Below are 14,852 nucleotides of genomic sequence, written 5' to 3'. Positions count from 1 at the left end.
GACAAAACGACAAAAACGAGACACAAAGCAATAAAAACGAGACAAAATGACAAAAACAAGACACAAAATGACAAAAATGAGACACAAAACGACAAAAACAGGACAAAACGACAAAAGTGAGACACAAAACGACAAAAACGAGACACAAAATGACAAAAACAAAACACAAAGCAACAAAAACGAGACACAAAACAACAAAAACAAGACAAAACAACAAAAACGAGACACGAAATGACAAAAATGAGACACGAAACAAAGAAAACGAGACACAAAGCGACAAAAATGAGATACAAAATGACAAAAATGAGACACAAAATGACAAAAACGAGATACAAAGCGACAAAAACAAGATATAAAATGGCGAAAATGAGACTAAATGACACGAAACAAAAGAGCCAAAAAAATTGGCAAAAAAGTTACAAAATGACAAGAAAGAAAATGAGACACAAAACAACAAAAGAACAATGAACAATCTAGTATTTTACTTTCTGATCAAAACAACTTTTCATGGTCTAGAAATGATTTTAAATTTATAGTTTTACTAGTTTACAATCTGCAGTTAATGTCTGGAGTTTTTACACTTTGAGGACTGGATTGGACCCTTTGGAGGGCCGCTTTTGGTCCACGGGCCGCATGTTGGACACCCCTGGTCTAAAGCTACATTCTTCCGTTTATTATTCGTTCTGTGTTTGTTCTGCAGATTCGGTCTCTTTAACCAGAGTTTAGTTCTATTCATAGACTCTCTATGAAACCAGCAGAGACTCAGAAGGATGTCCGACATCCCATAATATGCTCTCTGTACAGGAAGTGGAACCGATCAGGACGAGGGACAGAAAACATCAGAACAGCACTTCAGTCTGGAGATAATCCAGAAACCAATAATAATATAAGTCCATAAAGATCCACACCCTCACCTGTGTGACACACCTGGAGCAGGTAATGATTGACAGGATCAAACAGGTGGGACCCATAATCCACGTATTAAACCCTAAAACATCAGTAGTGTGTAAATGTTCTGGTCCTGAGACCAAATCTATAAAACTAGGAGAAAAGAATGTTTAAAATATTTTAAATCCCAAATAAGTCTGGAGTTTCCCTAAAATACCATTTTTCTCTTGTCCATCCCCTGATGACCAAACTGGATCTAATAAAACAGAATCTAATTTAAATCTATTTTTATGGTTTTATTTTTTCATCCATGTCTCTGCAATTGTGGGAACATGTTTTAATCAACATAATATTTTAAATAATAATTATTATTCATGGAACAACATGTTAGCAGAACCTGGTGATGATGTTTTTGTCATTTTGTGTCTCGTTTTTGTCGTTCTCTGTCTAATTGTTGTCATTTTGTGTCTCGGTTTTGTCTCGTTTTTGTCGTTTACGTTCTCTGGAGGTTTGTGGAGAACCGAGCCCGGCTCACCTCGAAGCCGTGCTTCTCCGACGGCACCCACACCAGCCTCTTGGCGGCCCAGTCGGCCTGGCTGGCGGCCGAGAACACCGAGGAGCCGGAGGTGGGCGACCCCGGACCCGCCCCCGACGACAGGAAGCGGGTGACATCATTGGCTCCGCCCCCCGACGGCCTGGACATGGTTCTGCTGGCACTGCAGAGGAGGAGAAGTGGGTTAGATGAAATTCTGTGTCATCATGGAGCTCCGATGGCCTCATTCAGAGAAACGAGGAGAAAATCAACGGAGCGAACAAACCGACACGACAGAAGAGCAGGAATAACGAGGAGGAGAATCTGAGGAGTCATTCCACCTTAAATCCTCAGAGATCAACGTCTCTGATCAGCTGGAGACTAAGAAGATTTAAAACGTTATTTTATCCTCTCATTAAAACAACACGGAACTCTTAAAGATAAAAATCTGAAAGTTTCTCTCTTAATTGTCATCATTTCATTGATCCAGAATCTGGAATACTGGACAGTAGATCAATAATCTCTGATTATGGAGGAGATGAAATATGAAAAAACAGGTTTCATGTCATTTTAGAACCTGAGTCCTTGTGGACGAGTTCTGAGTCATTTCAGGTCCATTTTGTGCCGTTTTATTCACTCATTTAGTGTCATTTTAGACACTTTTTCTGTAATTTTGTCAAGTTTCAAGTCACTGAGGACCAGAAACACATAATTTTATCTCTAATTTGTATCATAAAATGTAGATATTTTATTTTAGAAATTTGATTGTTTTACAGTTCAAATTAAATAATCTTTGATGATGAAAAAAACATTCAATAAAAAAATAAGAATACACCAAAAACTATCCATAAGTACTAGAATAAAATGTCCAAAGATGTGGAAATAATAATACTGGACGTATTAATTGAGACAGAAAACAACAAAAATGACACAAAATGACAAAAACAAGACAAACCAAAATTGGATTAAAAATGGTCTGTAGTGACTCAAGAAGTGTCCAAAATTAGACCAAAAATGATCCAAATTCACTTAAAAATTGACCAAAATGTCTTAAATAATCTAAAATTAGGTATAAATAGTTTTAAATTACTCAAAAACTTTCTAGAATTACTGAAAAAATGTCCAAAATGACACTAAATGAGTGAATAAAACGGCACAAAATGGACCTTAAATGACTCAGAACTCGTCCACAAGGACTCAGGTTCTAAAATGACATGAAACCAGTTTTTTCATGTTTCATCTCCTCCATAATCAGAGATTATTGATCTACTGTCCAATATTCCAGATTCTTTCAGGTTTTTATCTCTAATAGTTCCTCACATGTTGTCGTTTTAATGAGAGAATAATTAATGATCTCAGACTATAGCTGACATCTGAAGCTAGAACTGCTCCCATATCTCCATAAATGTCCACATTTTCTGCTCTAGATCTTCCTCCTGACCAGAGATGTCGGAGCAGAAACTGTGGAGACTTTCTGCTGCTTCGCCTGGAGGCTGAGAACCGAACGATGAGGAGGTTCAGATCCACTCTGACAGCCAGAAAGAACCAAGATTAACGAGAAGAAGAGAAGCTGCAGCTGAAGATGAAGATTTTCTGGATGAATCGATCTGCTTTTGGTCTCTAAAACACGTCAATAAAAGCTGTTTAAATGTGCAGGAGGCTCCTCTCACATCAGAGATTAATCATTTAAATTCATGTAAAACTCTCTGAACCTTCTGCACATTCAGAGCAACTTCAGGCATCAAAAGCGGAAAATCTGTGGATCTAAGTGCAGTTTTTACAGATTCAGTCCTTGTTTGGGCTCATAATCTACAGATTTACAGCAAAAGAAGAGCCAACGCTGAAAAACTAACTACCCTCAGTGCTGTCTGAGGAATATTTCGGTCTATTTCTAATTAGCTAATGCAGGAGTTTTGGGTTTTTGTGCAACAAAATATTAATTTTCATCATTGTGGTGAATTTTTATGCAATGATTTTGCTCATTTGTTCATCAATCACTGAATTTAGACAGTTTTTATTTGGAAAATAACTCAAACCAATTAAATTATTACTTATTTTGTCTCTAAAAAGACAGAAAATGGTGAGAAATGTCAATTAGTGGTAAAAATCTTCAGTTTACTGTCATAGAGGAGGAAAAAACTGAAAAGACTCAGATTTAAGAAGCTGAAATCACAGAATTTAGACCTTTTTTTACTAAAATAAAATGACACAAACTGATTATTACATCAGTTATTGATTCACTGGTGAATAAATTCTCATCAGGTTTCTTTAACCTAAATAAAGACATTTGTGCCATAAATTGATGCAGAAAATGAACAAACTGCTGCAGAAATGTTCCCCAGAATGCAGGAAATTCTCCGTTTGATGCTTCGTGGCTTCAAATGTCGTCTTTAATATTCTAATTAAAGCTCCATCTGCCTCCAAACCCGTCATTATTATCGATTACATCTCAGATATGCAGTGACTATTCTGATTATCGATCAATCTGTGAATAATTTACTGTCTCTAGCTCCGTAAATGATTTAATCTGACAGTTAAATCGATAAATATATCTTCACTGCTGAGAAATTAAAGGATAATAAAACTGGAAAACTTAGAAATAATCTTTAAACCAACATCTGAGCATCAAACGATGAACTTCCTGCATTCTGGTCAATATTTCTGCACCAATTTGTTCATTTTTTTGCGTTAATTTAAAGGAAAAAATTTTGAAAAAATCTCTAAATTTAGATTCCGGGTGAGAACTGAGAATAAAATAGAAAATATGTGGGTTTAATTACAGTTTTTACAGCAGATTTAGTGTCTGTTTGAGCTCAGATTTGAGATTTTTACAGCAGTAGAAGACCCACCGCTGCACTGAGGCATTTTAGCTTCTATTTCTTTATTTTTTGAAGCAAATGCAGGAGTTTTAGAGTCTTTGAGAAACAAACAGTAAATTTCCATCATTCTGGTGAATTTTTATGCAGCAATTTGCTCATTTTCTGCAACAATTTAAGGCAGAAATGTAAAAAAAAAAAACCCAAACATTAAATTTGGGATATGTGGAGTTTTCCCAGTAGATCCAGTGACTCTATGAGTTTATAATTTATATTCAGATTCTCACTGAAGGCATCAAACTATGAATGAACACAGATGGAATTATGCAGGAAACAAAAAAGTGTGAAATAAGTCAGAACATGTTTTAGATTTTAGATTCTTCAAATGACTCAATTTGATTTAAAAATTGCCAATAATGACTCAAATCTGTCCAAAATAACTCGAAAAATAAGTTGAAAGTAGTCCAAAATGACTCGAAAGCTGTTCAGAACGTGTTAAAAATGGTACAAAAATGACTCCAACTATGTCCAGAATTTGTTAAATCTTGTCGTAAATGACTCAAAAGAAGTCCCAGATAACCTGAACAAGTCTCAAAAAACTCAAAGTTTGTTCAAAATGATTGAATTTGAATTAAAAAATTACCAATAATGACTCAGAATCTGTCTGTTCTGTTCGATTCTTTGTTTTGATTCCTGCTTTGAACACTCTTGTTATTCTCTGGATGAGCTTCATGAGGTAGAACCTGAAATGGTTCTCCAACAGTCTTGAAGGAGTTCCAGAGATGCTGAGCTCTTGTTGGTCCTTTTCCTTCACTCTGTGGTCCATCTCATCCCAAACATCTGGATTGGGTTTAGGTCAGGTGACTGTGGAGGCCAGATCATCTCCATCATCTCCTTCTTGGTCAGATAGTCCTTCCACAGCCTGGAGGTGTGTTTGGGGTCATAAATGATGGTCCAACTAAACCAAACCTGATGGGATGTCATGTCACTGCAGGATGCTGTGGTAGTCATGCTGGTTCAGGGTTCCTTCAGTTTGGAATAAATCCCCAACAGTGACCATCACACCTCCTCCTCCATGCTTCACAGTGGGAACCATGCATGTAGAGACCATCCATCACCTTCTCTGAACTCACAAAGACACGGCAGGTGGAACCAAAGATCTCAGATTTGGACTCATCAGACCAAAGCCCAGATCTCCACTGGTCTAATGTCCATTCCTGGTGTTTCTGGGTCCAAACTAATCTCTGCTGCTGGTTGCTTTTCCTTAGTAGTGGTTTCTGAGCAGCTATTGGACCATAAAGGCCTGATTGGTTCAGTCTCCTCTGAACAGCTGATGTAGAGATGTGTCTGCTACTAGAACTCTGGGTGGCATTTATCTGGGCTCAAGTCTGAGCTGCTGTTAACTGGACATTTCTGAGGCTGGAGACTCAGATGAACTTCTCCTCAGCAGCAGAGGAGACTCTTGGTCTTCCTTTCCTGGGGAGGTCCTCATGGAGACAGTTTGGTTGTAGAGCTGGATGGTTTTAGAGACTGAACCTGGGGATACATTCAAAGTCCTAGTAGGTTTCTGCGTAGTTCCTAGATGGTTGCTGGTAGTTTCCTGGGCAGTTCCTCGATGGTTCCTTGAGGATGCATTCGAAGTTTTAACAGTTTTCCAGACTGACTGACCTTCAGTTCTTAAAGTAATGATGGACTGTTGCTTCTCTCAGCTGATTGGTTCTTTCCATAATATGGATTCTAACAGTTGTCCAATAGGGCTGTCAGCTGTGGACCAACCTGACTTCTGAAGGTCCCAACCCCATTAGGAAGGAATAAATTCCACTAAGGAACCTCGACAAGAAACACCTGTGGAGTGGAACCATTTCAGGTTCTACCTCATGAAGCTCATCCAGAGAATAACAAGAGTGAACAAAGAATCTAAAATCTAAAACATGTTCTGACTTATTTCACTCTTTCTTGTTTCCTACATAATTCCAGATGTGTTCATTCATAGTTTGATGCCTTTAGTGAGAATCTACAATGGAAATAGATGTGAACATAAAGGAAAACCATTAAAGGAGAAGGTGTGTCCAGACTTTGACTGGTTCTGTAAGTCAGCAGCAGGTATGTCATCCTGCCTGATTCCTGAACGTCAGTCTGAGTGTTTTCCACTCGGTCTGTCTCTAACCTGTAGCTCCAGCAGAGTTCAGGGTGTGGAGGCGACATGTTGACAAAGAGCTGCCGACACCCAGACAGTCATCGTGGAAAATATGCGATTCCTCAGTGACACTAAACAGCTGAGTGTCTCATAATAAAATCTACAGATCTGAAAGAATCACAGGTTCAACATTCAGTGATACATATATAAAAAGTTAGACTGGACCCCTGAATAGTCAGACCATTCTACACAGAACGATCTGCTGCACCTCATTAACACTCTGCTTTAGGGAATAAACCAATCCCAGTTAAAAATTCAGTGAAAGACATGTTTAACAAGTTAGACTGGAGCTCTGAATGGTCAGACCATTCTACACAGCGTTGTGTAGAACGTTCTGCTGCACCTCATCATTATTCTGCTATTGGATCTAAACCAATAACAAGTTATAATTTCATTGATAGATATAAAGAAAAGTAAATATTTTTTAACCTTTTAAAATTCTGTATCTGCTAAAAAATATCCAGTATCATTCTGGTTTAGATAAAAATGATCAGAATGCAGGAATTTCCATGTTTGTTGCTAAGAATCCACATGAATGAAATCAATACCTCAGAATCAGCAGGTTTTCATTTAAGGCCATCATTCGGTGCATTACAGTAAAATGTACGAAATATTACAACGATCAGCTGCTCCAGATGTGCACGAAGCCGTGCACGAAGCCGTGGACGAACGCAGGAAGTCAATATTATGACAGAAATGAAACTGAACTACTGAAGGATTAAAAACTACAGATCTGAGACTGAAAACGTCCTGAGAGGAGATTTATCCAGAAATATTCCTGCATCAGGACACACACACACACACACACACACACACACACACACACACACACACACACACACACACACACACACACACACACACACACTGCAGTACTAAACCAAACTGGTCCTGCTGCAGCTAAAACCTGAATCCTTCCTGGTCTGATCCACAGCAACAGAACCTGGCTGAGGTCACTACAGAGTGTGTGTGTGTGTGTGTGTGTGTGTGTGTGTGTGTGTGTGTGTGTGTCTGTGGATGTGTGTGTGTAGGTGTGTGTGTGTGTGTGTGCGTGTGTGTATGTGTGTATATGTGTGTGTGTGTGTATATATATATATATGTGTGTGTGTAGGTGTGTGTGTAGGTGACCCCAGAAACACCACCAGGAACCACACCTTGAACGCACCACATGAACCACCATCGGGCCTTTAAACGCCTCACCGCCACAACACCCACATTATCGGTTTTATTACTGGGACACAGACCAGAGCCCCGGTAGAGCCCCGGTAGAGCCCCGGTAGAGCTCGGTTCGGTGAAGCGGCTCCTCGTACAAAGATCACCGTCACGGAGCCTCCAGAGCCGCTAACGTTCGTACCGGAGGCGGCGGCAGCTTAGCGAGCCCCGCTGCAGCCCGGCGGTCCGGTGCGGCAGTTTACCGGCTGGATTAGAGGTCATTAAACGTCTCACCTTGCGGCGGCTCGGGGCTGGGTTCAGACTGCGGAGCTCCGGTTAGGCTGCTGCTCGGCTCGGTTCCCTCCCGGTAGGTGTGGAGCCTCCCGCATATGCGTCTTTTATCATCGCAGCGCCGCCGTGGAGCCGCACACCGTCGGACCGGAGAGCACTGAGGGCACTGCGGCGGCTTCAGCCCTGGAGACGCTGCTTCCTGCCGGAGGGCCAATCAGAAGCCGCCGACCGAGTGTCACAGCAAGAATGGCCCAATCAGATTTCAGACCAGAGCCTTAGACCCGCCCCTCCGGCACCACGGCGGCCTCCCGCCCTGAAGCGGGCAGAGAAAGTCAGCGGGGACCAATCACGTTAATGGCACCGCGGACAGCTCCACTGTTAGCCAATAGAAACCCTCAGGAAGCGGGTCTATCTGTGACTGACGTGTCTACCAGCCAATCAGAGCTCTGCAGCAGGTGCCGTGAGGCGCTGTCGCGCTACAGCAGGAGATTTGCGCTCTTTGTTAACCGCTGAGCGGCGGCGACTCCGCAGACACCGAGAACACCGGGTCCGTTTGATTTACCCTCCTGACTCTACCGGCGGCTCCACGACAGAACCTCCTGAAACGGGACCGGAGGGCGCAGGGGCTGCTGGGAAAAATTCACCAAATAAACTCCACAGATGAAATTAATTTTATTTATTATCACATAAATTAAAACATTTACAGGAGAAAAATCGTGTTTTTATTTACATTTACAGTTTTATACTTCATTTACTGCAACACTTTGGAAGCTTTATAATAATAATAATAATAATAATAATAATAATAATAATAATAATAATAATAATAATAATAATAATAATAATAATATCCATGTTTCTGTTATTATTTTTTATTTTCTCATGTGTCAGAATATTTTGTACATGACTAAATTATTTTTTAAAATTAAAATATATGATCTAATAAATGATAAATATCTTCAGTTAAAGGATAAAACTAAAGAATTAAAAGTTTGTTTATTTTTTTCTGTTTTGACAAAACTTCCTGTCATGCAAAATGTAACCAATAATTCCGATTTATAGGGAATTTTCGTGTGGATGGAAACGACAGAAACCAGCAACAAAACCCAACAATCAAATAAAAAATCACTCTGAATTAAAATCTGGTGGGGGTTAATTAGAAGGGACTGAAATCTACGTCTGATCTGGATTTTAAGTGTTTTTTTTTTTTGTTTGTTTGTTTTTGCATTTCTTACAAGAAGATATTTCAGCAGAAAGTAAACAAACTTTTTGTACTTTGCTTTAGTCCTTTAACTGATATTTATTGTTTTATTAGATTATTAATCAGAATTCATAATGAATAAATAAATAAAAATCATACATGTTTGGTTAAATATGTCATAATATTAATAAAAAGTAAAATAAATCAATAATATTGAAATAAATAAGTCAAATCCTTTTCTTTTCTTTCTTTTTCCTATAAAAATAAATCAATAGTAATATTAAACATACATAAATTACATCTTTTTAAAAATTGTTTTATATATATATATATATATATATATATATATATATATATATATATATATATATATATATATATATATATATATATATATATATATATATATATATATAAACATCTTTTTTTTGGTTAAAAAAATAGGAAGTATTTATAATAATAATGAACATAAATAAATCTGTTTATATATTTATTTATTTGATTAAAATGTCTAGAATACAAATAAAATAAAAATAAACCTTTAACATAAATGTAGCATAAATAAATCATATAATTATTTATTTATTTATTTATTTTGGTTAAAGAAGAATGTCCAGAATATTCTATGACAGATGAGGAAAAATACAAAAATACACAATAAATAAATGTATGCTAATATTAAATGCATATAAATCCAGTATATTTTGTCCTTTTTTTTGGCTTAAAACAAAAAAAAAAAAATAAGAAAAATCAATAATAATGTTAAGCAGAAATATTTTTGTTCATTTATTTATTTAATTAATCAAAAATATCTAGATTAAAAATAAAATAATATAAACCAATAATAATATTAAACATAAATACATCTGTTTATTTATTTGATTAAAAATGTCTAGAATAAAATATATATAAATCAAGAAGAATATTAAACATACATAAATCCAAAAAAATTGGTTAAAGAAGAATCTAAAAAAAATGAAAAATTTACAAAAAATAAGTCAATAATAATATTAAACATAAATAAATAATTATTTTTTCTTTTTTCTGGTTAAAGAAGAATGTTCAGAATATTCTATGACAGATGGAGGAAAAAGTCAAAAATTTTAAATAAATAAATCAATAATAAATCAATAATAATATTAAAAATGAACAAATCATATAATTTTTTTCTCTTTTCTTTTTTTCTTTTTTTTTTGGTTAAAGGAGAATGTCCAAAACATTTTATGACAGATGATGGAAAAATAAAAAACTAAAATAAATGATAATATTAAACCAAAATAAATCCAATCTTTTCTTTTTTTGGTTAAAAAGAAAAAAACTATAAGAAAAATCAATAACAAAATTAAACATAAATAAATCTGTTTATTTATTTATTAGATTAAAAATGTCTAGAATAAAAATAAAATAATCAACAATATTATTAAAATTTTAAAGATCCATTCTTTTGTTTTTTAGTTAAAAAGAAAAAAAGAAGAAAAATCAATAGTAATATTAAACATAAATAAATCTATTTTTATTTGATTAAAAAATGTCTAGAATAGAATAAAATTAAATAAATCAATAATAATATGAAACATAAATAAACCAAATCTTCTGGTTAAAAACAGAATGACTAGAATATTTTATGATAGACAGAAACAAAACATAAATAAAATATTAAACAAAAGAAATGTAAAAATTACTTCCAGAGTATGACAATCAATAAAATCTGAAAATGTAAATGTGACCTTAAAGAAATAAAAGGTGGTGAGAACATAATCATCAGATAATCAGATGATGAATCAGCTTTAAAAACATTGTGAGAGAATAAATAAATACAAAACGAAGGGACAGATGCGACTGAATCTGTTTTATTTCCTCTACAACCCAGTAGAGAGTTGGTTCTCAGATGAACGTCTTCAGAAAAATCACCTGGGAAAGGTAAGTACAGCTTTTATTCCTGTCACTCTATTAGAAAACAGGTGCTTTTACACGTATTTTACACCAGTAGTGGAACAACCAAACCGTCCCGGAGAGCATTTGTTTGTGGGGTTTTAAAAGCAGCGTGGAGTTCAGGTTTCATCTGGAGGTGGAGGCAGGGCGACCCAGAAATAGAACAGGGTGGAGGGGAACATAGAACATAGAACAGCGTGATTAGAACCGATAACATGATCGGCTGATATCAGCCTCCACGTCTGAGTCAAAACGTCTCCGGTTTCTGCGTCGGTCGGACAGATTATTGGTCAACAAAGTCTGAAAAACTCCCAAAGTTCAAAACAAACAAACATTCCAGGTGCCGACAAAGTGCATCTATAAGGAGAAATAACGCCGTTAAAATCTCCTCAGTCTGTTCTACTGCAAATGTTAAAGCAGGGGTGTCCAACATGAGGCCCGTGGGCCAAAAGTGGTCCTCCAGAGGGTCCAATCCGGTCCTCAAAGTGTAAAAATTCCAGAGAAGACATTAACTGCAGATTGTAAATTAGTAAAACTATAAATTTAAAATGTTTTCTAGACCATAACAAGTTGTTTGGATCATAAAGTAAAATACTAGATTATTCTATTATCATTTTGTGTCTAGCTTTTGTCGTTTTGTCTAATTTTTGTAACTTTTTTGTCTCTTTATTGCTTTGTTTGTGTCGTTTGTCTCATTTTTTTTATCATTTTATTTCTCATTTTTAGCGTTTTGTGTCTCGTTTTTGTAATATTTTGTCTTGATTTTGTTGTTTTGTAGTCTTTTATTGTCTGATTTTTGTCTTTTGTGTCGTGTTTTTGTCATTTTGTGTTTCCTTTTTGTCTCTCTTGTGTTTTTTGTCTTATTTTTGTCATTTTGGGCTTTGCTTTATTCATTGTTTTGTGTCGTTTTGTGTTGTTTTTTTGTCTTGCTCGGAATGTTTGTCTATTTTTTGGTCATTTTGTTTCTTTTTTTGTCATTTTTTGTCTTGTTCATGTAAATTTTTTGAATGTTTTTGTCCTTTTTTTATCGCTTTGTAATGTTTTTGTCAAATTTTTTGTCTCTTTTTTGTCTTGTTTCATGTCATTTATCTCATTTTGTCATTTTGTTTCTGGCTTTTGTAATATTTTGTCTTGTTTTTGTTGGTTTTTTGTCTGACTTTTGTCATTTAGTGTTTCCTTTTTGTCTCAATTGTGTTTTTTGTCTTATTTTTGTCATTTTGTGTTTCACTTTATTCACTGTTTTGTGTGTCATTTTGTGGGTTTTTTCTCACTTGTTTGTAAATTTTTTGTCACTCTGAAACTTTTTTGTCTGATCTTTTGTCTGTTTTGCTGTTTTGTTTCGTGTCGTTTTGTGTCTCATTTTTGTATTTTTTGTCTTGTTTTTGTAGTTTTTTGTCTTTTTTACAGTAAATCCTCTCTGGTTCAGTTCCAGATGACTAAATGTTGTGTTCCTTTGTCGACACTCTGTGATCTGGAAGTTGTAATGTGGAAATGATAAACTGAGGCTGAATGTTGCTGAAATTGGATTTATTTTCCTGACTAAATTTCAGGTTGTTCATGATGTTTAGTAAAAAGATAATTCTTTAAATGTGAACATTTTTGCACTAAAACAACGGAACCATTAGGAGTTGTGGTTATTTATAGGTTATTATGCTGTGGTTTTGCTGGTTTTACTGGACATCAGACTGTGAACCTGGACTAAGAGGAGTTTGACACCCCTGTGTTAAAGTGACTGAGAATAAAAGCAGCGTTCTGCAAAAACACACAATAAAAACAACGTGAAACAAACTGCTGCACGTGAAATCTCTGTCCTGAAGGCACCGCCTGCTGAACCAACATCAACATTAAACAGTTTAGGAGCACAAAAATACAGAATAATGTGCAGAAAACGTTGCATAGTTTCCGGTTTCTCAGTCGAGAAGCGTCATCTTCAGAATACGGATCAGTTCCGCTGACGTTGGACGTCTTAAATGCGTTTATAGGAACCAGTCTGCAGCTTTAAAAGTCCTCCAAGACACTTCATTTATCATCAGTTCATCAGAATCCAAAACAACAAAACAACAGCAAGAAAAGATAAGAAGAAACTACAGACAGAAGAGCAGGAAACGCTGCAAACATCACTTGCTTCGTTCAGTTCAACACTAACGTCACGTTAAATAAAGCAGAGGACATTTTGTTGCATTTTGCAGAACAAAATACAAAAAAAAGCCACCAACATCACACGGGAACAAACAGGTGAAAACCGCTGCTCGTTTCCAGCTGTTCCTTCGTGACGTCGCTCTGTTTCGATACTTACCAGGAAATAAAAGAGAGAAACATTCCAGAAACCTGGAAAACCAGGGTGCAGTTACAGGCTGCAGCCACCGGGGGGCGCTGCTGCACGTCCTACCAGATGTGCGCTGTGGTGGTGATGGGCCAGATGTGAGACTCAGCAGACGAGTTTTCAATGATTCTAAAGATTGCCAGGACCAATCAGACAACCGGCTCAGAACCCAGACGTTTTCCTTCTTCATTTCTGCACAGTTCTGGAGCAAATCTGGGTTTTATCTCCTCTAACCACTGGTTCTATCACCTCTGGTTCTATCCCTTATTCTCCACTGGTTCTATTCCCATTGGTTCTATCTTCACTGGTTCTATCTCCACTGGTTCTATCTCCACTGGTTCTATCACCTCTGGTTCTATAACCACTGGTTCTATCCCCATTGGTTCTATCCTCTCTGGCTCTATCCCCATTGGTTCTATCACCTCTGGTTCTATCTCCACCGGTTCTATCTCCACTGGTTCTATCACCTCTGGTTCTATCCTCACTGGTTGTATCACCACTGGTTCTATCACCACTGGTTCTATCTCCACTGGTTCTATCACCACTGGTTCTATCTCCACTGGTTCTATAACCACTGGTTCTATCCTCACTGGTTCTATCCTCACTGGTTCTATCCTCACTGGTTCTATCCTCACTGGTTCTATCACCACTGGTTCTGTCTCCACTGGTTCTATCACCACTGGTTCTGTCTCCTCTAGATCTCTGGTTCTGTCCTCGTCTTCTCGTCTCTGCTTCCCTGATCTCCGTCTGCCAGATTCAGTTGTAGTGCAGGTGTTCCGCCAGCGAGGTTCTCCGGGTCGGAGGTGAACGTCGCCCCGGTTCTGGATCCGGTTCGTCCTCAGGAGAGACGAGCTGCAGAGCCACTTCGTTCTCGTAGCAGAAAGATGATCTGGAGCTGTGGATGTATTTCTCCTCGGCGAGTTCTTTGGCGCTGCAGGACGGAGTGTTTGGGATCTCGTAGGTCCGATGGAAGAACGAGTAGTCCACCTGGAGGAAAAGCAGAGAAGAAGAAGGTTCAGATGGAAGTGAAAACACTCAAAATGACCTCAAGGAACTTCTACTTCTTCTACTCTTTTGATTCTGGAAAGGAATCTCACAAACTGCTCAAAAATGATTGACGAAAATTGTCCAAAAAGACTTGAAATGTGCTGAAAAGTCTCAAAATGTGTCCAAAATGGCTCAAAAATTGTCCCAAAGGACCCAAATTTCTCCAGCATGACGGGAATTTGTCAAAGAACAATTAACTGTCAAAAACGGATCAAATTTGTCCTAAATTTTTCCAGAACGACTTGAAAAGTGCCTAAAATCAGTTCAGAAAGTCTCCAAATGACTTCAGACTGTCCAAAAGACTCCTCCTGTGACAAAAGCGACTAAAAATACCCCATCCAGAATGAGTCATAAACTGTTCAAAATGACTTGAAAAGTGTCTAAAATAAGTTAGACCATGAACAATATTAGCTAAATTTGGCAAAATGATTCAAAAATTGTCCCAAAGGAGTCAAGCTTCTCCAAACTAACTT

At 37.0% G+C, this 14,852-nt stretch overlaps 2 protein-coding genes across 5 annotated transcripts in view; both read right to left on the bottom strand.

The window, feature by feature from the left end:
• Positions 1 to 1,393: 1,393 nt before the first annotated feature.
• LOC129349667 (TANK-binding kinase 1-binding protein 1-like) lies at positions 1,394 to 13,742 on the bottom strand. Its single transcript, XM_055013645.1, has 3 exons — positions 13,638 to 13,742; positions 7,880 to 8,075; positions 1,394 to 1,604 (listed from the first exon to the last, which is right to left on the bottom strand). Exons 1-3 carry the CDS (start codon positions 13,740 to 13,742, stop codon positions 1,420 to 1,422), a joined length of 486 nt encoding a protein of 161 aa, XP_054869620.1. The 3' UTR covers positions 1,394 to 1,419.
• Positions 12,520 to 14,852, bottom strand: part of kcnj14 (potassium inwardly rectifying channel subfamily J member 14) — a 39,365-nt gene continuing 37,032 nt past the window's right edge. For all 4 annotated transcript variants that reach the window (XM_055013902.1, XM_055013904.1, XM_055013903.1 and 1 more), the window contains one exon: positions 12,520 to 14,319. In XM_055013902.1, coding sequence (XP_054869877.1) covers positions 14,089 to 14,319 — 231 coding nt within the window. In that variant the 3' untranslated portion in view covers positions 12,520 to 14,088. The remainder of the gene's footprint in view (positions 14,320 to 14,852) is intronic.

The sequence above is a fragment of the Amphiprion ocellaris genome, chromosome 9, assembly GCF_022539595.1.
Source record: "Amphiprion ocellaris isolate individual 3 ecotype Okinawa chromosome 9, ASM2253959v1, whole genome shotgun sequence".
In the NCBI taxonomy this organism is placed as follows: Eukaryota; Metazoa; Chordata; class Actinopteri; family Pomacentridae; genus Amphiprion; species Amphiprion ocellaris.
This window is presented reverse-complemented; position numbering and strand designations above follow the sequence as displayed.

Excerpts from the sequence above, each read along its gene's own strand:
- LOC129349667 (XM_055013645.1), bottom strand. The coding sequence starts at position 13,742 with ATGGGGATAGAGCCAGAGAGGATAGAACCAATGGGGATAGAACCAGTG. Across the intron at positions 8,076-13,637 it reads AACCAGTGGAGATAGAACCA|GAAGCAGCGTCTCCAGGGCT; the intron begins GTGAAGATAGAA and ends GCCCTCCGGCAG. Across the intron at positions 1,605-7,879 it reads CAGCCCCGAGCCGCCGCAAG|TGCCAGCAGAACCATGTCCA; the intron begins GTGAGACGTTTA and ends CCTCCTCTGCAG.